Source organism: Medicago sativa, chromosome 8 (assembly GCF_051527215.1).
Source record: "Medicago sativa cultivar Bolivia chromosome 8, Bolivia_mono, whole genome shotgun sequence".
NCBI classification, from domain to species: Eukaryota; Viridiplantae; Streptophyta; class Magnoliopsida; order Fabales; family Fabaceae; genus Medicago; species Medicago sativa.
Window position 1 is genome coordinate 73,315,335 of NC_140756.1, and position 26,309 is coordinate 73,341,643.

The 26,309-nt window shown below is 32.9% G+C and overlaps 2 protein-coding genes and 2 long non-coding RNA genes across 4 annotated transcripts; 1 reads left to right on the forward strand and 3 right to left on the reverse strand.

The window, feature by feature from the left end:
- Positions 1 to 2,878: 2,878 nt before the first annotated feature.
- LOC146901334 (F-box/LRR-repeat protein At3g48880-like) lies at positions 2,879 to 7,452 on the reverse strand. Its single transcript, XM_085734911.1, has 2 exons — positions 6,974 to 7,452; positions 2,879 to 3,563 (listed from the first exon to the last, which is right to left on the reverse strand). Exons 1-2 carry the CDS (start codon positions 7,360 to 7,362, stop codon positions 3,002 to 3,004), a joined length of 951 nt encoding a protein of 316 aa, XP_085591037.1. The 5' UTR covers positions 7,363 to 7,452; the 3' UTR covers positions 2,879 to 3,001.
- A 2,194-nt stretch (positions 7,453 to 9,646) lies between these two features.
- On the reverse strand, positions 9,647 to 13,016 carry LOC146901335 (uncharacterized). The gene is made up of 5 exons (XR_015022834.1): positions 12,383 to 13,016; positions 11,051 to 11,799; positions 10,891 to 10,980; positions 10,041 to 10,752; positions 9,647 to 9,958 (listed from the first exon to the last, which is right to left on the reverse strand). It is a non-coding gene; the product is annotated as an uncharacterized LOC146901335 (long non-coding RNA).
- Positions 13,017 to 14,655: 1,639 nt separating this feature from the next.
- LOC146901336 (uncharacterized) lies at positions 14,656 to 19,060 on the forward strand. Its single transcript, XR_015022729.1, has 6 exons — positions 14,656 to 15,114; positions 15,745 to 15,854; positions 15,954 to 16,080; positions 16,821 to 16,881; positions 17,014 to 17,154; positions 18,770 to 19,060. It is a non-coding gene; the product is annotated as an uncharacterized LOC146901336 (long non-coding RNA).
- A 1,703-nt stretch (positions 19,061 to 20,763) lies between these two features.
- Positions 20,764 to 21,825, reverse strand: LOC146901337 (FCS-Like Zinc finger 3-like). Its single transcript, XM_085738970.1, has 2 exons — positions 21,474 to 21,825; positions 20,764 to 21,352 (listed from the first exon to the last, which is right to left on the reverse strand). Exons 1-2 carry the CDS (start codon positions 21,752 to 21,754, stop codon positions 21,160 to 21,162), a joined length of 474 nt encoding a protein of 157 aa, XP_085595096.1. The 5' UTR covers positions 21,755 to 21,825; the 3' UTR covers positions 20,764 to 21,159.
- Positions 21,826 to 26,309: the final 4,484 nt, after the last annotated feature.

A 26,309-nucleotide genomic window follows, 5' to 3' on the forward strand; every position in this document is an offset into this window, starting at 1 on the left:
AGAGATATAATTATATTTATTTATTTTAAATTCAATATATTATTTGTTGTGTTAGCAACACCACAAATTACCCATCTTTAAAAGTTAAGAAAAGTCAGATTAGTTTATTATTTGATAAGCACTTCCCACTTAAGATAGGCACTTTTTTTATTGCTTGCTTCCTTTTATTCTGGTGGGCTAGTAATATAATATAACACCAATCCATAACGAATCAAAATATTGTAAGAGAGAAACATTACAACGATCAAAAAAATTGGACAATGGCATAGGTGGACAAGATGCCTAAACAGAACAAGTACGTAAAAATGTTTTAACTCCATCTTGCACACCAAAAGCATGATGGGTCACAAGTAGCCAAGAGAAATGCCTGCAATCATAATAGTATAAGAGTATATTTATCTCTTTTTTTTTTATAAGAAAAAAAAAGAGTATAATTATCATCCACTTCTTCATAAATACTCCCTCCGGTCCTTATTATAAGAAACAATTAACTTTTTTGGTTCATTGTGCAAGTGATGTATCTAGTCTATATTTACAATAAGATACATTAATTATTCTATGAACCTAAAAAGTCAATTTTTTCTTATAATAAGGACCGGAGGGAGTATATATAAGTATTAAAGCACTTTAATGTTTTAGGGGGAAAAATGAGACAATGCAAAATGGTTTCTACCTCACTCTCACAAAAAGGATCGACAAGAGTTATAAACATTGACCCCTCTATGATGCAACTTTCAAGGTATACCTTGTAGAAAGAGATTTATGGCATACTTGCCAAATGAAAAATTGCACGCTTGCATACACTTTGAGCTTCCAAATCTATCCCAACCTTCCGAATTGTGACTAGAGGATGATTAGCAAGCAATGCATGAATCACTTATAGCCACTCTTTGTGGAATAGGTTCCATTCAGGCGATGTTTTCAATTCCAAGTGTCTTCCAAGTTTTGAACAAAGCAAGAACTAAGAGTTTGTATAAGGCGAGATATATCATTGCAATTAAGTTGTTACATGCATGCAAGTTTTGAATAAATATTGTCGAGCGAACTAAGTCCATTCTTCGACTATATATGCCTAAAGAAATATGAATGCCTTTACAATCTCCCATGAGGGAACTCAAGGGCCTTTTTGAAAACCAATTTTATGAAACCAGTTTTATGAAATTTGAAGACAATGCTCTCAAATTCATTCGAAATCCAGGTTTCGTAACTTCTCAAAACCATCAGACTTAAAATGTACAAAATAAGTTTTTTCAAAGATCATTTAAAAGATTTTTCAGCACCAAAGATTCAATAAGAAATAAAACTTAGAAGATTTCAAGAAAGTTACTAGAAGACACGTGACATTCATGCGTTCTAGGAGTTAATTCATTTCTTTTTTTATGAATAATAGAATCAAACTTCGTGCAGAAGAAGTTCATTTATGTTCCATGAGACTTGCCTACTAGAATAACACATTAATTCACCCTCATAGGATAAACATCATATTGGTTCTTGAAACGAATGATGTATGTAACTCGTTTATATTTATAGTAATATCATTTTTTTTTTATCTTTATTTCTTGATTTATGCACTTTTTTAGTTATACACTTTCTCATTTTTACTCAATCACGTGTTTCTTGTGTCACCAACTAAGACTTGTGGCCTTAAACCTATTAACTAATTCCCCTCACGAGCATATTGAGGAAACAACTCATTTGCATGCTATAAGAGGGTAAAGCAGTAAAAATAACATTATCAAGGGTAACTCAACCGAGTTAATTAAGATTCAGTCGTCCTTAATATGGATGATAGTTTTATCTCCAACCCTGGTTTTAAGGGTTTACTTGTTGAGGAGACATGGTGGTAGTTTCATCACTAGTTAATGGGGAGTGTGGGATGCTCAATAGTTCTTCATGTTGAGGTGCATGCATGCGTTTGATGAGGATCAAGCTTTTTTTGGGAAGCATGCATGTTTCAGAGACTCATTGCATGCAGAGACTTAAATTTTTTTTCATCATTATGCCAACCATAGGTGGATCTCATCGAGGTTTTGATGGCTAAATAGTGGGTTATCTCTATGCATTATATTGAGTGGGTTAAAATACAGTAGGAGACTCTCAACTAGTAATAAACACAACAACCATTCACACTCTTATAACTATATATTAATTCTAGCATATTCTAGCATAAAAGCAATTGAAGAAAGACAATTTATTTCCATTCTTTCGCAGAAACCGTACTTGTTTCCATAAGCAATCATCAATTGGAAGCCTATATATGAATTAATCAACCGTACCCAATTTTTTAAAGATGGATCCATTTTTAATATTTGAAATGGACACCCAATTTGATTAGGCCGATCCTACTATTTATGAGAAGGGGTATTAGAAAAAAACCTAAGTCACACGCTTAACAAAAATCTAAAACAAACGAGTTTATAAAGAAGACATACTTTATCTTACAAACTAGTTTAATAATTGATGAATTAAGTCGAATAAAAACAATGAAGCAATGAGAAAACCTACTTGTGTGAAGTCAATAAAAAAATCAGCAAAATAATATACACAAACATAAAACTACGTAAACATTTCAACCCAAACTAGGTAAGCATAAATCTATTCTTAAATATATGAATGTAATTAAAAAATGCCAATTTTCATTTATTGTGTTTTAAATTCCTAAAGTTAGATGATTAATTTGAGAAAAAAATAAATAAATGGTGAGATAGAAACTTTGAGTTAAATTAGAAGATCTATGGAGTAATTTAGTAAAAGAGAAAAATATAATGGAAAGAAAGAGAGGGCCTAAAATAGAAATATATTTGTTCATAATAACAAGAGTTAAGAATGCCGCATGCAAATATAACACATTACATAACATAAAACGGCTTATTAAAAAAAAAAAAAAAACTGCTAATTGTCTACAGGGACATCACAATATCTCAAACCAAAGTACATTTGTCACATAAGATGTAATAACTTATTTAAAGTATATAATATGATATAATTTGGTTATCCTTTCTCAAAGTGCAAGAGAGCTTATTTCATCGTCTTTCCAAATTCCATCCTCGTATCTGAACCATCTAGGAAGCCCATCATCTGCTTTTGTCCTCTGACACATGATGCATGATTCTTCCATGCATGTGTAGAACTCACGCAGCCTAGAACCCTTCTCAATGATTATAGGATCAATACCACTAGAAAACATGTATCCTTCACGAGGATATGGAAGAGGTAGCACATGACAAGAATGTGAAATGTTAAGCACTTCTAAGCCTTTTAGCTCATCTAATATTAAAATGAGAGCTTTTTTCGACAACCCTGAACATCGAAGACTCAACACTTTCAAATTTGGAAGAAATGCAACGAGTGAGGCAGCAAATGTCATGTCAAGACACCCCATGACCTTGAGTTCTCTAAAGTTCTTGCAATGCTTTGTAATTTCTTCAAAAACATATCCTGGGTATTCAATGCAAGGCATTGTCATGGACTCTAGATTTGTCCACACCCTAATTGCCCTTAGAATTCCTATCTTCTTGATACGGTTCCAAGATACAAAGACTAGTCGTCTTACATGTGGGCACCTGCCACAAGATACACAATACAATACAATCACCATCTAATTAAATAATCTAATTAGTAGCCACGAGAAAACATTAGTACTATTCTTTAAGAGGAATGCTAGGGACAGATGCTCATACACTCTCTCTTAGACACTCTCCCTATGACTGGTGCCACGTACCCCTCTGTTTCAATTACTAACCTACTAACCGGCTCAACAGGTGAAAGTACCATTTTTTTTTGAGCAATGCTAGGGACACTTGCTCAAACACTCTCCCACAAACACTCTCTATGTGTATGGTGCCACGTTTCCAATTTTTTATCTCTTTAATTGTTTACCGGCTTTTAAAAGTAGAGAAAGTTTTTAATATTTTTTGTTATTTTTTTATTGTTGGCATCTCAAAAGTCATCCCTGCAAATGGTTCCACGCCAATCTCTGCAAATGGAAAATAGACTATACAACTGCAACGTACAAATCTTCACTGTAATTTCATTTTTATTTGCTTCACACCACAGCCATATACAACAAATCAGATTTTTCATCTTCAATTATTATCAATTTTTAAATTATTAACAAAAAAAGACTGTCAAAATACACTTATAGCTTCCATAAATTTTCTTTTGAAAAATATCATAGCATTCCAACTTTGCATCGCAACAATTTTTCTGGGCCGCCGTGGTGGGATGATGGGACCTACAACGGTGGTCAATCGGACTCTACCGCACAACGAACGAATCTGGCCGTGCAGGTCATTCCGTTAATCACATGGTCGTCTTGCATTCTCCCCGTCACCGTCTTCCACGCCGTCTTTGCCGCGTGGTTTTCTTCTTCTTCCACGGCAGCTCTGTCGTCATCCTCCTCCATCGACAACCGCTTCTTCCTCGCCGCACTCTCCTCCCTCACCTTCGTCTCTCTTGTCTTCACTGATGTGTGGCTCAGCACGATTGCCGTTGGAACCGCGGTGGTTGTTTTCACACCACAACGCTGAAGTGCCAAAAAGTACAGAATAAAAAAAAAATGTTTTGTAAAAAAAAAATGGTACTTTCACCTGTTGAGCCGGTTAGTAGGTTAGTAATTGAAACAGAGGGGTACGTGGCACCAGTCATAGGGAGAGTGTCTAAGAGAGAGTGTATGAGCATCTGTCCCTAGCATTCCTCATTCTTTAATGAAGTTTAACGTATATCAAAAGAGAGATCAATATCAAAATAGTATTAAATATATATAAAAATGTGTAGAAATAATCTATATGATATAAATTTTCAGTTTAATGATGTAATTTTTGTAATATTGATATCATGTAAAAATTTATAAAAATATTACAATAATCTAAGTAAGAGAGATAAAGATTTTATTGAAAAAAAATCTAAGACTCACAATGAAAAGAGATAAAGTAAAACAAAAACATAAATAATTAAACCTATTATCTTACATTTGATTTTGTAAATGCCCGATAGATATAGAGTCTAAGATTATAAAGCTTTAAGAGTTTATCTTCTTCAGTTGGATTTTTCCCAATAGAGAATATGTCTCGAAATAGTATATATAATTTAAGGCAAATGTTTAGCATGGGGAAATTGACATATTTCCCCATCTTAGGTCAATTTAACAAGGACTAATGTTTACGTAAAACTTTGATGGATTTTAATATTATTTAACAAGGACTAATGTTTACGTAAAACTTGGATGGATTTTAATATAAAAAAACTACTGTACCATTATTTGTAGAAAACGGTGTTTTTTTTTTAAAGGATTAGAAAACGGTGTTGTTTTACTTTCCGTTACCAAATTGTTTTTTTATTAAAATAAATATTTCATTTTTTTTATTATTTAGAAAAACTCGATAAATGTTAGTATTTAAATAAATATTTACCCATTCGTTCGGGTTTGAACTCAAAATCTATAAATCCTTTAATACTTAACTAAAATTAATTGAGTTATCCAACCCTCCGTTCAATTTGTTTATTATAAATTTTTATATTGATTTCATTTATTTGAGTTTTTGTTTGACGTAAACATGATATCTTTTAGAATTAATTTTTTAATTACTTGTGTTTTTAATTACAAATGATATTGATTTTTTAAAAGTACGTTTTTCACTAAAATCAGAAGGAAAAATAATTGAAATCTTTTTTTTTTTTAGGGGATTAAGTAAATTAAATCTGAAATATGAAAATGTTAGTTATGTTATTTGGGAGTTGGGATTATGTTTTCGTATTAAAAAAAAAGCTTAATTGAACACCCGGTCCCTTAATTTAATTTTTTTTAAATTGGTCCTATAACTCTTAATATTTTCAATTTGGTCCTTTAGTTGAGTTTCAGTAGGTAAATTTGATTCTATTTCGTTAATTTTAACTCCTTCAAAAAGGAGACCGTTGGATGAAGGACGTCAATAAGATTTAACGGTGTATCATCAACATCTAATTAATTATGATTGTGAGTTAGATTATGTGGTGGTGTTAATTCTAGATTTAATGGTTTGATTATGTGATATTTGTCGAAGTTGAAATTATAACTTTTGAGGGAAGATGAAAAAAATCAGAATCAATTAGGTGTTAGTGATGTACCGTTAAATTTCATAAACCTCATTCATCCAACAGTCTCCTTTTCGAGGGAGTTAATATTAACAAAATAGGATCAAATTGACCTACTGAAACACAACTAAATGACCAAATTGAAAATTTTAAGTGTTATAGGACCAATTAAAAAAAAAGAATTATGTTAAGGGATCTGGTGTTCAATTATGCCTAATTTTTTTATGGAAAATGTTAACCGGTGCCCCCGGGGCACTGGTTAAGGAAGCAAATGTAGAAACTTTTGCATTGAAAATTGTGTAATCAAGGGTTTAAAAGTCAAAAAAGTGTCTTTTCTTATTTAATTTTTCCTTTTTTAGATATCTTAACCAGTGCCCCGGGGGCACCGGTTAACACAACCCTTTTTTTATTAAGAATGGGCTGGAAAAGGTTAATGGGAGTGTAAAAAAAATTGTATCTCCCACCCATAAAGAAATAAGCAAAATAATTAGGGTCAGATTATAATTTTGAACCAGGGGTATAAATTGGAATATAAAAGAATAGGAAGTACAACTTATTACAAGTAAAACAAAATTGATCTAAGATGGGGAAATTTGACAATTTGTCCATGCTAAAACTCGCCATAATTTCGTATAGTATTCTACCTTGGATCGTGTTTATAGGTGATCTACAATGGAGTATGGTTTTTCATGGTTAGATCAAGTAGAAATTCAGATTTTATCATGGCCCCTTGTACATAGTTGATCAAGGATGCTAAAAAACATAAAAGGGTCACAGTTTTTTTAAATCAAGGTTAAAATCTTTGGCACAAGTCAGGATCATATTATAAACAACTTGAAATAGTATAGTATAGTATAACATGTAGTACAAAACCTTTATGAAATTATATGTAATTACGTACCTTATAGCTGTGTAAATGAATTGATCATTAGTGAGATACAAGCTGTAATGAAAAATCAAGGTCTTGATATTCCCTTGACTGATATTCAATGCAAGAAATAGCAAATTATACAAAGTGCTGTCAGAGCGGGAATGGACCCAAACATATGGCTGAATTGAGGCCTTCACAAAATCAGATTTCAACATTGAGAAATCAAGTGTTTGCCAAACTGGTTGGTCATTGCTAGCTCTCTTCCATGCTTCAATAAAACGACCAACAGCTTCATTTGATTCAAAGATATTAAACTCCTTACCAATCTCAACCAAAATCTCATCATCTGGAAAATTCTTCAGAAGAAAGTCCCACATGGTCAAGTCTTTTTTCACTTCACGGCTTAGTTCAACTTCCATTGCACCAAATTTCCTACAAATAAAAATAATTATATCAATAAATCTAAAAACATGATAATTTGATTTCCTATGTATCTATCAATACATAATCATTTGATTTCTTCATAATTATATTAAATACGATAATGTATTGAATATTTTTTCTAAAAATTATTTAGGACGAGTTAGATTTGAGGACTCATACATAGTGCTAAGAAAAAGCTCATAGACTAAGAGAGTGTTGACAGAGGAATCTTACCAACCAACAATCTTCACATTGACATCATGATTCGAACACAATTCCAACTGAAATTTGAGTTTGAATAGACCAATGTATGCTGATTATAGTGATGTATCGATGATATATACACCCTCCGGTCATTATTATAAAAGCAAAATTTAACATTTTAGATTTATTCATTAAATAATGTATATGGTTTTAGATTCATTCATTAAATGATGTATATGATATATAATAAAGATCATATATATCATTAATTGAATGAATCTAAATTGTAGATTTTTACTTATAATAGTGACTAGAGGGTGTACTCTATACATTACTACCTCCGGTCCTATTTATAAGAAACATTTTGGCCATTAAAAGTGAATGTATCTAGTCCAAATTTTAAACAAGATACATTAACTTTTGTTGACTAAAATGTCTTTTATAAATAAGACCGGAGAGAGTAGTTGCTACTAATTAATTTATTCAACAAAAGGAATACTTCTGTCTTTGTACTAATTAATTTCTTCAAAAGGCATTTATAAATTTGTTTGACTATTGACTCAACAAAAGAATACTTTTGTCTTTTTACTAATTAATCTCTTCAAAAGACATTTATGAATTTGTTTGACTGTTAACTATCTTCATATCGAAACTTGGACCCAATTGACTAAAAGTAAACAATTTTAAAAAAGATTAACTGTTCAAATTGATATTGTATTATATGCGAAGTCTAGAAATATACGACGTGAAGCCCCCTAATATGATCCCTAATTTTAAAGGTCTACCCATGGTCCCTTCAAAATGACCTTCAATTGCAGGTTTCACAAAACAATTGTTTCATGGTTCCACACACCAAAAAATCTTTTTTAATGAGCAGCATTACATATTACTTTTGTACCCTTCCACGGGATCTTAAAACCCCCAAGTATAGCACAATTTTTCTATCTCTCTCTCTCTCTCTCTCTCTCTCTCTCTCTCTCTCTCTCTCTCTCTCTCTCTCTATTTTACTCATCTCTATGTTCATCTATACTCATGTCTTCTTCTATCTAATCTTAACCTTCACCACCCACACCCCTCCATTTAACCCGTAAACTTTTAGATCAAAATCATTTCATCACGTTGGTTTGTTTGTCATTCCTAACAAGTGACAGAGATTTGACAAGGTGACGACAATAGTAAGTATTCCGGTCATGTTGTTGCTGTAAAGATTGAGAACTTTGAGGTTCATGAGAAGAGAAAGCTCGGAAGGGAAAGTATCGTGGAAGACATTGTTGGAGAGTGATCAGGAGAGGTAATCGATTTGGTCCTCGGATAGAAATAGAGATTAGATGTTCTTTTTGAAATTTAAAATAACAAATTATAACTTGAAAGCATCTCACCTAATTGTACATTAAAGTAGACCTCTAACAATCATTTTATGAAGGAGCTTCACCGCCTTACTGCTCCTTGCACGAGCTTGTCGATAAAAATATTTGCATCATGAGGTAATCTTGAGTTAGTTTTTTGGTGTTTGCTGGGTTCGGTTGTCTAATGTGTTGTCTTTTGTTTTGTTTTTCCTGTTGTTTCCTCTGTAGTTCTATTGCGGAGGGGATGTTAGTTAGGTCTGGGTTTGTTGTTTTCTTGTAGCGCAATTTATCTCTCTTTTGTGTTCTTGTGCCTAGCCTTTTGTGGTGTTGTTTCTTTGTTGCCTGCCTTTTCACTTCTTGTGGGGGATAAGCTTTTAATAAAGTTTTGTTGTTTCAAAAAAATATAATTGCCGATTATAAAAAGTATGATGTTACTAGATGTATTATGAACCCACAATCCACTAATATAAACACCCAAGTTTAACATTTTTTATACAATTCCAAAAAGCACAAATAACGCAAAACATATAAATTGAAGAGAAATGATATTTTAACAACCACTTTTTGACAACTTTCTCTCTCATACTCACATGATGTTGTTATCCTCTCTCTTCCTTTTTCTCTCTCTATTGTTTTTGACCAATAAGAAGTGAGAAAAACAAGGTTGTCAACAAAGTTGTCATCAAATTGAAAGAGTCAAAATGGAGAGTGCAGAAGTAATAACGAGACAGTTAAAAAAGTTTTTTTTAAGAAAAGAATTTTACTTAGATACAAATTCCATTGATCTTTCCTCAAAAAAAAAAATTCCATTGATCTAACTCTGGTTCTTTGTTGACATCTTCAAGGGTTGCAAGTCTATCTTCCACAAAGCTGTTTAATATTAACTACAGTTAATTTCTCCCAAATCATCTTAAAATGTAAATGCAACTTTACAGTTAATTCCCTAAAAAAAAAAAAATAGCCTCTAGATGCACAAAAATATTAAGTGTAGTGTCAACCCTTGGTGTTCTGGCATGATCTGAAGCTTCTTCGGCATTTCTACCTAAGATTGTTTGGGAAATATATCAAACAACAAAGACATAAGGCATCTGGAATTGTCAAGTTATATCATATACAATACTAACCCTGTTCCAAGACCATATATTATGTTCGGCTGTATAAATTACTCCAGCATGTTCTCTAATTAAAGCATCAGCCAAGCGACCTTGAAACCATAGAAGGGGCAGGAAAGTACAGAGAAAATGCAAAGGCATATGGGCATGTCAAAATATAGGAGTATGATTATTGTCTTTATGCTAAGAAAAAAGACTGTTTTTTGGTGACAATGTACACTCTTGAGCTTTCAAATCTTAATGCATCATAAACGCCATGAAAGAATCTAGAGATAAATCATCCACAAATAAAAAATTTGAACATCGAAATTCATGACAATAAATATTTATTGAAATAGAAGGGGCAGAATAGAAAGTAGATCTCAAGATACATAAGAACAAATCTTATTGTAATGTAAGCATAAACTCAAAACATATTGGTGACATCTCTATTCTAAAAATTCAACATCCATGCGCAATGTTATTAATCAATACTATCACTTTAGTGATAAAAATTCAACATCCATGCACAATGTTTATCCAATTTAAATCTTATTAATTGATTATCTTTAATGATTTTTTTAAAAAAAATTTCTCAAGCTTTGCAACATCAATAGTTGGAGCCCATCTTTGCACATACATTATTATACACAACTTGATTTGGATCAACTTATAGCCCGTCATCTCACCTTCACAAAGGAATTAGGAGGAATTCTAATAATCAAATCCATGTCTTCAAAATCACCTTCATAAAAAACAAGAAATCAAGTCAGTAGATAATAACGATAATGTCTTCAAAAGAAATATAATACAAATAATGAAAAGATCATAGATATAACAATCTAAGCATTCTCTTCTATTGTCTCATGTCTAGATACTTCACCTTCATGCATTGGTCTGGGCAATACCAACCAAGTTAGGAAACTTGATCACCGGATTTTTCCACAATTGGGATCATGTGTATTTGCTTTGCCTCCATCGAATACAATTGGGATCTGATCACCGGATTTTCCCACAATTGGGATCATGTGTATTTGCTTTGCCTCCATCAAATAAATGCAACACCTCATAGGAAAAGTCTCGAGATAATGACCCTTACCTCCTAAGAATAATGCTTTATCACCTAGATCGCCCACCTTAATCCACCTCATTGTATCGAAATTCATCTCATAGATAGATATTCAAATGCTTTGCAGGAACAAAATCAACCAATAAAAATGGAAAATGGTGAATGAAGAATGTTCGAGAAGCTTCTACAAAGCCACTTTCTTGATTGGAAAATTCTCGTTTTTAGCATTTTGCTATCTGAAAAAAAGGGGGCTGGTGTGAAGAAGATACGGCAGTGCAAAGAAATGGGGCGTACCGGAGAAACGACGGCGCGAGGATGAGATTACTTCGCACAAACGGCGACGTGAAGGAGAGATTTTGGGCTTTGGCTTTTTGTTGGTCAAATGTGATTAATTTAGGGGAATTTCTTTTCCCACCCTACTTGCAAATGTTCATAACACAAAAAACAAAAACAAAAATTGTAACTAAATCACATTCTACTTTAACAGTAAGTACACAATTTAACCATAACAGTTTCAATAACCTTTTGTCAAAAAAAAAAAAAAATACAACAATGTAAAACAAAAACAATAATAAATGCGACAATATAATTAAATAAAAACAAGATAAGATCATGGGTACTTCAAACATACTTTATTTGATTACTCTATGCAAGTCTCAATTTTTCTTCGTATGCTACGGGATAACAAACCCAGACCCAACTAACAGCCCTTGAGCAACAGCACTACAAAGGAAACAATGGGAAAAACAAAACAAAAGACAGCACATCAGACAGTCGAACCCAACAAGCACCAAAAAACTAACTCAAGATTACCTCATGATGCAAATATTATTATCGACAAGCACATGCAAGGCGCACTAAGACAGTGAAGCTTCTTCATGAAATGATTGTTAGAGGTCTACTTTAATGTAAAATCAGGTGCGATGCTTTCAAGTTACAATTTGTTATTATGAATTTCAATACGAACATCTAATCTCTATTTGTTTTCATGTTAATAAAAGATAACTAGTACAATTGGTTCCCTGTTACGTTAGTTCTGATTAAAATTTAGGGTGAATAGTGTTTTTAAAATTTTGTGTCAAGACTCTGGTCTGTTTAAATTTTTATAAATGTCTAAAGGAAGTCTATAAAATCACGATTATAAAAATCACAAAACAAAAACAAAAACAAAAATACAATGCAACAAGAAAACCATAAAAGTATACTTGCAATAACCCAATAATAGTTGAATTGAAATGAAAATGAATCAGAAATAAAACCACAAAATTACAACATTTAGAACATATTTGAGGACCTAATCGATTACCTCTCTAGCTCACTCTCCAACGATGTCTTTAGCGATACTTTCCCTTCCGAGCTTTCTCTTCTAATGAACCTCAAAGTTCTCGATCTATACAACAACAACATGACTGGAATACTGGCTCTCGCCGTCACCTTGTTGTCAAATCTCTGTCACTTGTTATGAATGACGGACGAACTAACGTGATGAAATGCTTTTGATCTAAAAATTTACGGGTTAAATGGAGGGGTGTGGGTGGTGAAGGTGAACGTTAAGATTAGATAGAAGAAGAAGGCATGAGTAGAGATGAACAGAGAGATGAGTAGAATAGCTTTGAAGAGAGAGAGGAGTAGAAAAAATAATAAGATTTTTAGGATTTTGTGGAAGGGTACAAAGGTAGTATGCAATGTTGCTTATTAAAAAAGATTCTTTGGTGTATGGGACCATGAAACAATTTTTTTTGGTGAAACCTTCCATTGAAGGTCATTTTGAAGGGACCATGGGTGGATCTCTAAAATTAAGAACCATATTAGGGACTTTCAACATTTACAAGAAACGAAAACATATTTTAGCCTAGTTTTTAATTTTTTTTTACTAACTTGTACTATTTTTAAAGATTATGAATATTTCAAACAATGTTGGGACTTATAACTTATTGTGTTTGATAGTTTTTCCTTTCATTTCTAGATAGCGAGTCTCAAGGATGTTTCCCTATAAATTCCCTATCATGTTGCTTTAAATTTTAGATATCGTATGAAATCAAAAGGGAGGTTCAATCTCTTCACCCCTCTTCAAGCTCTCTTCTTCAAGCTCCTTTTCTCGCAAAATTGCAAGAAGAAAAACAAATGAAGTAATTGAGCATCTTAAGGCATGTTCATATGATAAGTTGCAAGTGCATGGTTTCTATCGCGTAGTAAAATTTATGGATCTCACGTGGACTAGTGTTAATTATTGATCTTAGATTTTTACATGTGGGTTTATTTTTGGAAAAAAAAAATTAACAATATTATAAAAGTACCTTATAATTTTGGTTTCCATCACAAGATAGAAATATCAATCCCAAGCCCTTGCGTTGTTATAAACTCAACACTCAGGCAATGTAAACTATTGTATCTTATGACCTCTTTAGGGCGTTGCATAAATGTATTTTGAACCAATGGAACCACCTATTTTTATAGCTTGCTCCCTCGACAAAATCCGCGAAGCGCAATTACCCTATATTATCGTCTCAAAACAATCTAGAATATTTTCATGAATTGATTAAAAGGGGACCAAAGTCCATAAATTGATTAAAAGGATGACTAAAATTGCAATTAAGCCTAAAAGAAAAACTTATTTCCATTTCAATTTTTGGTCTACAAGAATACTTTTTTTTTTTTTGAAGCAAGGGATTCTTATCTTTCCGTTGTTTTTGTAACATCAAACTTGCCATGTGGGAGAAGCTCCACAGTCTTTATTGATTAAGAGCTTTTGTCCGTTGAATCTCATAAAAGATGTAACGTTTCATGGTCAATTCAATTTTATGTCTCTTTTCCATTTTTCATTCCATATTCTTTGAAATCTTTTTCCTTCTTCTACTTTAAGGTAAAATGTTCATTAGAAGTTAACTAGTCATGAACTTAATAGCACACGGAGGGTGACAATTAGAATAAAGATGCTTTTTGGACTGAAACGATATTGTTACACTCAATATTCAATAGAAGTGGCAATGCAACTATAAAAGGTAGGATTAGCAAAAAAAAACTATACATGGTAGGATAATGGCTAGAATCATACTATATAGATATGAAGATGACAAAATATAATTTTAGGTTTGTCACAAGATTTCTGGTGCAATATTTTTTTTCATGGCATACTAAGAAGTTATGACTTATGACATGAAAGATAAAAAACTCAAGTTCTGATTTTGCTACTTTTATCAACAGGTCTAAACTTAGCACTCATGGAGTTGAGGTCAATTTGAGACGTGAAACATAGTACTACTAAAACAATAAAAAGGAACCAAATTTGATTTCAAAACCAAAGGCAAAAATATGAAATGAATTCAATTTTGCATAAAGCATCACACATTGGTCATTTTGGACTGAATCTTGTAAAATAATCAGAGATTCTAGTTTAACGTAACATTATTCTTTTATCTTGTCAATTTGTAAAATCCTTTATATCTAATCCTAGCAAACATGCTTACCCTAATTCCCAACCCCTAACCCTACTTTTTTGGCTCCAATCTATCCAGACCGTTAGATCATTGTAATTAGGGGAGATTATCATATCAGCCATTGATCAAATCTCACTCCTTGAAATTTGATTCACGTGCATAGGGAAGATGAGTCTCTTTTCTCTTCCCTTCTAGCGTGTAATTTCCAAGGCTTTCTCTCTGTCATTCAAGCGCTGCTTTCTCTCTTCCTCAAGCTTCTCTCTGTCCACCACCGCCTGCCCTCACATGGTCATTGGCCTCAACCTCAACACACCGCCTCTACACTTTCCCGTCGGTAACGCTGCCTCTCCCATCTTCTGCCTCACATGTTGTTTATTGCCTCCCTCTGTCGTCTCAACTTCCACGCCGTCAACTGCGGCGATCACGTTACAATCACCGCCGCCGTAGCACCTTCATCTGCTTCTTCGATCACTCTATGTATTTTGAATCATCTCTGTCTCTCCACCGCTCTCATCTGCTTCTTCGATCAATCTCAGCATCTCAATTTGTTTGCTCATTCCTTTCATTGATTTGCATTATCTCCGCGAGTGCACACTACACGGTATAGCTCAAATTTCTTTCTTTTTTTTTTTTAATTTTGTTTATAGGATTTTTGAGGAGATAATCGTGATTGGTTGATAGTTTAGGAAAAATTTGATTTTGAGCTTATTTTGTATACCCAGTGATCTTGATTTGTATGTTTTCGGTATGATATGGGGTTGATTCTTCATTTTTGGTAGTTGATGATAGTATTGTTTTTAGTTTGTATTGCTTTGTTGTATCGGTTCAATCATGACTCAGAAGAAAAGATAGCTGAATGATTTTTGTCTCTAGAAAAATTTGATTGTCTATAGATCTCTCGAATATCGCAAATATAGACAGATGGATTTGGTGTAGTATTTTGAGATATGGGGGGTCTATCAAATTAGATAGGCTAGATTACTATTTGTAATGTTAATTAGAGTATATTAGTGATTATATAATACAAGCTGAAATTATTCAGATCAAAAGATTTATATAACTAGATAGTTTAGTTCAAATGTTGAAGAGGATGAGAAGGTGAAAATTTGATAGGTTTATTTCTCTCTGAGCTATTTTACATTTTCCTCGTTTTTTTTGTTATTTTGATTTAGTTTTTTATAGCTTTCGTCTCATTATGCTGTGTCTTTTTTGTTGGGTATTTTATTTTCAGAATTTGAGGCGGAGGAAGTGAGCGTGCAAAATGAGTGAGCGTACAATTACAAAACTATTTTGGGTTGAATTTCTAAGTTAGAGTTCTTCGATGCTAAGAGTATCTTTATGGTAATGGGTTTTAAGTTTTTAATTGAAAAATTGTGCATTTTCTTCGTTTCTTTAACCCGCCTTCCATCTATCTTCGTTTCCTTTCCAATTTGTTGGCAGAAAGCTCGCTATGATAGCTTACGTGCTGGTGATTACTGCTTTCGCTCAATGTTGCGGCAGCTCACGGTGACAATTTTGCAGTGGTGATTACCTGTAGCAGCTCGCAGTGATAGTATGTTTCACAATGGTATACTTCTTGCATTATTTTTAGGTTTTGGTTTAGTTTTTTTGTTGTCGTTGTTTATCTGAGTTGGTTTACTTCTCAAATTTCACTTTTTTTATTGTTTCTTACTTTTACTTAATTTGATCTGTGATAGTTTCTTGCATATAGATTAAATCATTTGCTCATTTTTAAATCAAATATTTTGTTTTTTTATTCTTCAATCTTTAGCTTATTCACGTATGTTTTCAATTTATGTAATTTTATAGTGTGATATTGATATTCTCTATTGAAAGCTATGCCATTGTTTTAGAAAATCCTTGCAATATCTTTACATGCATCCACTACACCCAAACTAAGTTTAAATAACGGTCTTTTTATAGCGATTTAAATTTCTAGCCAGCCTGAATATTGCAAAAGAAGACGAAAATTGACATTAAAATATAAATTTGAATTATTGTGGCTAATGTGACTACTGCCAACACAAATAAAAGATTAATTTAGTGTCTCTGCAAAAAAAAAATCTCTATAATTGCTTGGTCAGGGAGAAAATGGAAAGCCATACTCCAGTATCTAAAATTTTAGCTATAGCTAAAATCAAGAATGTCCTTATCTATGGCACAAGCTTTAGTAGAATTCTTGCATTTGGTTTTGTTTATTGGTTCTGCCAATTATACAAATCTACCTTGACTTTATGTCATTCAAAAGACTGGTGTACTAAGTAACCCTTTGAATTTTGTTTTGTTAAATGGATATACCAACTGCAGGAGGTAGAGAAGCATCATGAGGGCACATCTAGAGCTGTTGTTCCAAGCAGTAGATCTACAGGTATCTGCACATCCTGTTTTTAATTTTGATTTTCTTTGTCGAGTTGAGGTGCAGAATGGTGGGTTCCATCTAATCAAGAGAAATTGTTAAGTGATTTTGAAACTATGAATAAAGCTACGTGTGTTTGAACAGAAACACTTGAAGGAATTCATATTCCGATTCCAATTCTCAGAAGAACAATTCTGGCTCGAGTTGGAAATGGAAGAATCGCGGAGGTAACAAACAACAAGTAGCAGGCATGAACACATCCAAAGACTTTCTTCCTTTGCTATGGTAATTTACATATCTCTCCTTCTCTAACATTCTCTCCAACATAGGCAAAGACTTTCTTCCTTTTGCTTTGGTAATCCACATATCTCTCCTTCTCGAACATTCTCTCCAACATAGTTTCTGATACTCATTCATTTAAAAGAAATCCCCAACTTTTTATGCCTTCAAACTGGTAATTTTGTTATTATGATTAAATGAGAATAGAAAATTCAATTTTAAAGTGGAGTAAGAGTTTTAAAACCATGTGATTTTTTATTATGTTAAGTGAAGTGCATAAAATGTACCATTTTAGAAAAATCATGATTTGAAGGTTAAATTGTCTTTTTTCCTCATACCTTTCTCTTCTAGATATTATTTTTAACATCATGGATAAATTTCCATAGAATTTTGAATTCTTGCTATAAGTCATAACAAATTTATTTTACTAAGGGACCTTATTCTTTATATACGAATACTTGAACCTCCCTGTAATTTGTTAGAACTAAAACATTTGCGAGCTTCTTCTCATTTTGTTGTTAGTATGTTTCGTGTTAGTGATTTTGTTTTAGAAGAAAAAGAGAAATGTGAAGAGATGATTTTGTTTATATTGTTTAAGCTTGATTTTCATGGAGATATGCATCTTCACTCTTCAAATCTACACATCAAGACAATGATGTTGTTTCTTTGCTGGGTTCCTTGGTATTCTAGGTTCCTTATCAGAAGGTTTTATTTGTCCATTTAATTATGGTTAGGCTGGGTAAGTTGGTTCATTTTCCTGTTTTTGTTTTTGGATGCATTCATGCATTTAGCATTGAGCATCGCTGCATATAGGGTGGCTGCGTATGATATATCGTTTTTTTGATTCTTAGCTTTACATGTGATAAAATGCTACTTCTATTCCTACTGAATAATGACCAAAGGCAACTATAGTTTAATAACTTCTTAAATTATAATGACATGATAACTATGCATACTATTATGGCTGAAAGTTTGTGACATGTGAGTTCTAACTTATTTCTTTTAAGAAAATTTAGTTTTGTGATGGGAATGTGTACGGACTACATTAGGATTGTGGGTATTTAAGGCACATGACTGCTGATATATTGACAGCTTATACAAAAAAATTATTTGAAAAAAATTATTGTGAGGTAATTTGAGGATTGGATAAGACAACTGGTGGCCGAACTATTGGGTAATCTTATGGTATTCCAACTATTGTCTTTTAATTTTCATTTGAATAAATGACAATGGTGTGATTAGTTTTGCTTTTGTATGCTATGACCTAAATCTCTCTAACACTTACATAATTCTATATTTTCGTGGCTGAACTATTGGTTGATTAAATGGTATTCTATATTTTGTAGTCTTTTGAATGGGGATAGAGCAATTAGTTATATGTTTAGCATTGAAAGAATTAGTATGGTCTTATTAGTTAATTTAGGACCGGATTATATATTTTTTGGCTGATTTCTTGATCTGCATACCATGGTTCGATTTCTGTTGGATGCATCACATATGATTGGGTGTGGTCCTTTTGCTTTTTATTTAGTCTGTCATCAAGTTGGAATTGCTCAGTTTGAGTAGTGTGTTACAATTTTAACGGTGTTGATATATCCATATCGTTTTACGATGTTGGCAGCTTTAACTTGAGTGGGGAGCTGCTGTATCACTATCAGCAGAGGTGCCTTATAAATGTTGATATGTCCATTTCAAGATGTTTTTCTGCTCACAACACTCATTTGGGCTTGCTATATTTTGTGAGAGGTGCCTTATAAATGTGCAACTCATGCTTCATTCTGGCAGCGGTTACCTTTGTTGAAGTTTGAGTGGTTTTGGAGTTATAATTCTCTTTTTTTTGTTTTCTGCATTGTAAAGGTATAATTTGGTTATGTTACCATTCTATTAGTTTTGTGCACTTTTGTAATATTAATTTAGTTCCTCTGGTGCCTTTTAATTCTCTATCATTTTGGCTTTTTCCAAAAAAAAAAAAAACTGAGGCCAACAATTGTAGGTATCGAGTACTTAATGGATGAGTAATTTGAGAGGCTAACAAATATGGATCTCTTTACTAAAAAAAAAACTATGGATCTCTGTAAAATAAAACTACGGATATGTTTATAATTAGAATAAAATTACAATTATGAATTTGTGAAAAATTATTGACATTAAAAGTTACATTAAAAACTTGTGTTTAGTGTTTTTGGGAAATCTTTTTTGTTAAAATTATAGATTGCTGATCAATGTAACTAAAAATATTTTGAATCAATTATACAATTTTCTTTCTACATAATTTTTGTATCTTTGTTTCAGTGATCTATAATATATGAATTTTCAATGTAATTGATTCAAGAGAAAAAGAGATGTGTGCAATGTTTTTGGCAAAATCCATTTTGTTAAAAAATTATAGATTGCTGATCAAAGTCACGAAAAATATTTCGACTCAATTATACAATTTCCTTTTATAGTTGTATTTAAAATTCTGACATTAAAACTACAGGTTGGCCTATACTATAAAATTTGTATTTTGTCTGCTACATTACCGCACTGGTGAACGAATATATTAAATTGATGGTCCTATCCGTCAATGGATCTTTTGAGAAGCTGCTTTATTAAATTGTTGGTGCATCATTGAAGTATGCTCCAATTGAGACCGCTGATGACTAAGAAATATTGTTGAGCCCATCTTCAATTGTGACTGTTTTTATGACTTATATGTCTTTTGATTATATGTTTTATGACATTGTTGATGCATTATTATATGTTCCAATAGTGATTGCAAATGTTTACTGTTGCTTAGCGCATTGTTAACGTATTCATAGCCATTCGCCGTTTATAAGAGATTAAATTTAACTCATTCATAGTGCTTTATCAAATAATTTACGTATATTATATAGATCACTATTATGTTTTTAACTATATATGACCCGTGCGGCAGCACGGGTAGACGATCTAGTTTGTTCTTTACATGTGTATGCGTTGATGCTCTTAAGTCGAATTGTAGTGTGCACAACTGAGTTAAGTCTTGCACAATACATAAATTTTATCATACGTTGGATTAAAAAGATTTAACCAATCTTATAGTGGACCGCATACATATAATCTTCTCATCTCCTTCTTAACCTTCCCTTTCCCTGCACATCAGAATCCACACCTCTACATCACCTACAGTAGCAATTCATTCAACAATGATAAGAACCTAGTAAATATAAATCAAAGAAAAGATGCGGAAACAAGCAACATAGAATTTGGGTTTCTTTGGGTTGTCTCTCGTCTTGAGTAAGGTTTCTTTCTGTTGTTTGTTGCGTGGTGTGTCGAGTACTACTTATAATCATGCTTTCTGGATAAGTATCTTTTGTACGCGATTTCATCTAAGCTTTTGATGTAAAAAAACAAAATGAATCAAAAGATTTAATGAAACACAAGAATGCCTAGTTGTCTCTTTTATTATAGGTCAATGAAATAGTTCAATCCGTTTTTGGCACAAAATGTGAAACTATGGTGACAAAATAAAACAATCACATTATCTTCGTATATTTTCTCTTTATACAACTCACTAATTAAATGAAATCAAATGGCTTAAATATTTGTAAGGTCACACTGTTAGATTGCACGGAATCCATTTCTATAGATAGATTGAGGAAAATTAAAATGCATCTACCATTGTATATTCAGTTCCATCTTTGAAAAACTGAAACCATATATGAGCACAACATAACCACACCATATAGATTACAAAAGGAGGAGGAAAACCAAAACCTTGATCTCAAAAAAAAAACAGAAACCCAAACCCAAACCCAAAAACTGTGTCATTTCATTGAAGGGATCTTCCAAAACAAGGAAACACACTTTTCCAAAAGTAAACCATTTACAGTTACATTCTCTGCACAAATCCCTTCTCTATTGACTCTTGTTCGTGCAAAGAAAAAGTTAAAAAACTTTTCTTTGTTACTTTGCTTCTCTCTCTTTTCCCTTTTTTTTCTGTCACGGTTTTATTTTAATTTTTTTTCTTCCTTTTCCGCTCAAGCAAAACTATGCTGCAATAGCTGTCCCTTTACGAAAGGAATAATCTTGTCCTTGAACCTTGTTTGAAGAATTAGATTTTCTATGTTCCTTATTCCTCAAAGCTTTCATAGATGAAGAAAGATTCATATTCTTCTCCTTCAATTCATCTATCTCTATTTGTTCTTGCCTACACTCTTCACTACAAAAAGGTGTGTCACCCCTGCACAAATTAAAATCAATCATCAAATTCATAACCTTAAAAAAAAACATCGATCATGAAAATTTTCATAATAAGGGTTTTTTAAGGAACAAATATTTCAATTAAAAAAACATGGGCTTACCTATACATGAAGATATCTTTATTGCCACCAAGTGGTTTGTTACAAAGAGAACAAGCTTCAAGGAAGTGGGGTTGATGATCTTCAAATCTAGCATCATAGAATCTTCCAGATCTAGGTGAAGAAACATAAAGGTTCTTGAAACTAGTATTATTGACATAACCCATGGTTATCATAGATTTTGTAACAAAACTATTGCCACGATAACTTGCAACATCCATGTCTTTCAAGGAAGCTAAACCGTGGTCTTGTTCTAAGTAACAAGGTTTTATTGATGAGTCCATGAGTTTATTAAAATTGAAGGGGTTTTGGTTTTGGTTGAGGAAATGAAATTTGTTGAGAGAGTGAAGGGAGTAAGAGAAAATGGTTAGATATATTGGTTAATTTATAAAGAGATGGGTTTTGGAAACAAACGGTTTGGTATACTATTTGGTACTCCCTCCGTTTCAAAATGAGTGTCTCTTTAGCCAAAAAAAATTGTTTTAAAATGAATCTCACTTTCGGTTTTCAATGCAATAATAACTTTTTATTTTTAATTGTACCCTTCAATTAATACTATGTTACACTACTTCCAAAGTATTGTTTTTTCTTTAATGAAAAACAAACAAATAGTTGATTAGGATAATTTGGTGAAATTGCAATGACATTTAACTACTTTATTTCATTCCTTAATCTGTGTGCAATTGGTTAAAACGACACTCATTTTAAAACGGATGGAGTATTAAAAATTATGAAAAAGAAGGAAAATGATGTGTAAACAACGGCATGTTAGAAGGAATCCATTGGCTAAAACTACTTGAATCAGCACCGTTGAAAATAATTTTAGATATTTATTTTGAGGTGTATGATTGGGGGGTTTAAGGTTTTTTTGTTAGTGGAAAATTATAAAGGTGGGGCCCATGTGGGCCCAAAGTGGAAGAGTGGTCCCACGTGGATGGAAACGACAAAGAATCTAATATAGGAAAAAGCTAAGGGGAATTTAATGACGTTAGTTCAAGAACCTAGAGTGAGAGGAAGCAATGTTTTGGTTTTAGGGAAAAAGTGAAACCGGTGGGTTATGGAGGGGATGGAAAATAATTGAAGTACCACTAATGTCATCCCACTTGCATTCAAAGGGCGTTACTATACTCCACAAAGTAAACCTTCTATTTCTTTTTGAGGTTAAATTCACTTTTGATCTTCATTTGAGGTCATGATGAAATATCTAAAATATCTAATGGCTCCCAACCATAAATATCTAAAATATCTATATTCATTTTTAATCTCAACCACTAAATCAACTTAATCTAATGGCTCCCATTTGTCAAATTAAAAAATATCTAAAATGAAATACATGCAATACCGCTTCCTAGACTTGTTGAGATTTTATTTTTATGTCGTAATCATAATAAAATTGTAATGGTGAACATTTAATCAATGTGATGAAATTACTCAATCAAGTTGGAATTTATGTGGCCTTGTACCACTATATTAATTGATTGTCTATGTTCATCGATCAATTGAGTTGTATAAGATCCTAATTCTATATGAAGATTAATGAGAGATAGCAAATAAAATATTCATGAGAGAGCCTTTCAAAAAAATAAGATTCATGAGAGATTAAACACAGACGCTGTTTTATCTTGGTTTTCGGGTGTCAAACATTGATTACGTTTGAACCTTTCTAACCGGTGATATCTTATTTTTTTCTTGGGAAGGGAAAAAGTAAGCAAAACCCTTGAGAATCGAGGTCCGGGAGTTGTTTTCGCTACGGGAAGGTGTTAGGCACCCATAACGACTATAGTATCCTATAGGAACCGTCTTTAATTTCTACGCGCGCGCTTTATTTTTAAATGCTATTTTGAAAATGTTTATTAAACCTAAGAATATTCTAAGTGAAGAATTGGAGGGAGAAGAATGTTTTTGGATTTTTATTTTAGTTGAATTGAAGGAATTTTGATTCCTTGCCTACGTACCCGTTTAAGGGATCAAATCCACCGTAGTTCTCTTTCAAAAAATGTTTTTGTTTTTGTTGGTTGATTTTAAGTTTGAAAATTGGATTTTGAAGAATGGAGATTGAGAGGCCTCAAGGGCATGAGATTAGGAAATTGTGAGGTTGAATTAGTCATTTGCAAAAAGTCAAGTATGATTACAATTCATTAAAATTTGATTGAGAAAATGAAAAAGGAAAAATGCAATGGGATTTTGATCCCAAGGTTTATTATGAAAAATGTTTGAGTGAAGTTGGTCACATTTGTTTGGAAAATTGGTTTTTCTAAGTATAAATCCTAGGCATTCATCTAAACATACAATCCTAAACATACATCTAAACATGCATATTCTAGCTATATCTAAATGTGCGGTGTGTGCATGTGTCGGTGCTTGTGTCGGTGTACATCATTAGAGTCCATTGTTCTTTACATCATACCCTAGATACATTCTATGGCCTCTTTGCCGAGAAATTAAAAGTTGCATGAAGTAAAATATTACAAAAGCTCCTAATTGTTACATTCTAAGCCATGGTACAAATTAAATTGCAAGAAGATAAAGGTGAATATGAGATGAGATGGGAATGCTTATGAAATGATAAACAAAAGAGTTAGTGATAATAGGCATAGTATGATAGGAAAAATTGACAAGGAAATAAAGCATGGTAACATGATAAAATGGCAAGGAAAGAGGGCAAAGTATACCTAACAAAATACCAAAGTCCCAAGCAAACAAAAGACTTATAACCCTCACATTATAACATTTTTTAAAGAGTTTTGGGGTCAGCCCTAATATGAGAGTTACAAGAAAATTATAGGCCAAGGAATCATGATATGAAATTAGGCCTATTTTTGCACCAAATCACATATTAAAATGACAAATAACTTGCTAACGAAGCAACCAATTATCACCCTTTCAAAACAGCACTAAACACTACATATTATGCAACAAATAACACTCTAAAAACATCCATCAAGTACCAATTATTATGAGCCAAAATGTTGGAGCTAAAACGTGCAAAAAGACTTAACAAAATATGATAAAAAACAACACAAATCACTCACAATTGCACATGTATTTTTCCTACCAATTTTCAACATGTAAAAGATCCCAAGAAACAAGTCTTAATCACCTAACACAAGTGTAAAAGAAGTCACAAGATTTTTGCAAGTTTTTAACAAGGTTTTTTAACAAAGAAAGTAAAAAAAGAATTGAATTAACAAAGAATTATTCTCATGCATTTTCATCAAGATTAACATGTAAGACATATCAAAATTTAATGAAAATAGCAAGAAAACATTGAACAAAAATTTTGGGAATTTTTTAAAGGATTTTTAGAAAGACAGTGGTGTAAGTAGCAAGACGTGGTGTTAAAATAGCAAAACAAAATGCAGAAAATGAAAACAGTCCACTAAGGCCCAAGCCCGAGCTGAAGCAGGTTGGATCCATGGGTATGGCATGGGTTATGGACATGGGCATGGTGCAGGTATGGGCAGATCCATGGGCATGGGTTGGTAAAAGACAAGTTGTTGTTGTTTAAGGGAAATCACACGTGATGCTTTTCTTCCTACCACTAAAACACATGCTCTCATCTCTCTTTCTGGAAAACGGGAATGAATATAAACTCCTTCTTCCTCCTCTTGCCTCATCGCTCTGGTGTGGTGGTTTGCCGGCCCAACAGGGCGGCGCTACCGCACCGGAGATACGAAACGTTCCCGTTTTCAGAACAAAAACACTTCCTGGAAATCCTTTGTCACACTGATGAAGAATCCGACCTTAGTTTTTACCAAAAATCAAACATTCATTCTAGATCTACAAGATTTTATCAACAAACTTTTCCACGAATAGCCTATGATCTATGCAGCAATGAACTCATGCGAGATCGAAGTGAAAAAGGGAACAAGAATACGCTACCTCTAGTTAAAACGGAGCAATGAAAAGAACGCCGAAAGCTTGGACTCTTCTCTATTTCTTCTCGGCTTCACTTGATGTTATTGCTGACCGTTTTTTGACTCACTATTCTTGCACGATTCCAATCCACTCTTTGCTTCTTCTTCTTCCGATCGATTCTGTGACGTGTTCCTTTGAACTTGGTTCCAACCTTTTTCTCTCCCGCGAATCCGTTCCGAAACAGTTTTGAGATTGATTCTGGAATCAATTTCTGGTTTGGTGATGGTGCGGATTCAGGAGCTTCACGGCCGTAGTAGATTCGTTGTTGTTTGATTCAGTTTCGTGCAGCCTCGCCGTCGATGAACTTGTCCGTTCAATCTTGCAACCGCATTCGAATTGGCGAGGAATGTGCGAACCAAGTTTCGAACGATTTCAGTGATTTGATATTGAATCCGTGAATGAATTCAAGGCTGAGATGAGTGGATGAATTGATCGTGGAGTGATTGGAGGTATTCGGATTGAAAATGATGAAATGGATCGATTTTGTGAAGATTTTTGGTGAAGGTTTGTGATGGTGGAGTTTATAGGTGGTTATGGAGGTTTGAGGTGGTGGTTTATGGTGGTTATGGTGGAGATGTGGTGGTTGAAGGTGGTGGTGAAAAGTTGTTAGAGGTTGAAGATGAAGTTAGTTAGAGGAGAGAGAAAGTTTGTTAGAAGGGAGGGAAAATTGAGAGAGAAAATAATTAGGAATTTTGTGATTTTTTGTGGATTTGTGAAAATGATTAGTTGTTGAGAAATTGACCACAAGTTTGACTTATATAGGTGATGTGGTAAGCCTTGGACCAATTGGAGTGGGATATGTGGCACTAGACTTGTAACAAACTCTTAAGGACCAATAACATTTGGACATGTGGCACTTGGACTCTAACAAACTTAAAAAGGGATTAAAATGTAAATAACAAAAGTGTGCGGACTAAAATG

What these genes read in the sequence shown, in the direction of transcription:
- LOC146901334 (XM_085734911.1), bottom strand. Translation starts at nt 7,362, where the DNA reads ATGGAAGTTGAACTAAGCCGTGAAGTGAAAAAAGACTTGACCATGTGG. An exon ending in TTCATTTACACAGCTATAAG is followed by an intron (nt 3,564 to 6,973) that starts GTACGTAATTAC and finishes ATCTTGTGGCAG; the next exon opens with GTGCCCACATGTAAGACGAC.
- LOC146901337 (XM_085738970.1), bottom strand. Translation starts at nt 21,754, where the DNA reads ATGGACTCATCAATAAAACCTTGTTACTTAGAACAAGACCACGGTTTA. An exon ending in AAAGATATCTTCATGTATAG is followed by an intron (nt 21,353 to 21,473) that starts GTAAGCCCATGT and finishes TAATTTGTGCAG; the next exon opens with GGGTGACACACCTTTTTGTA.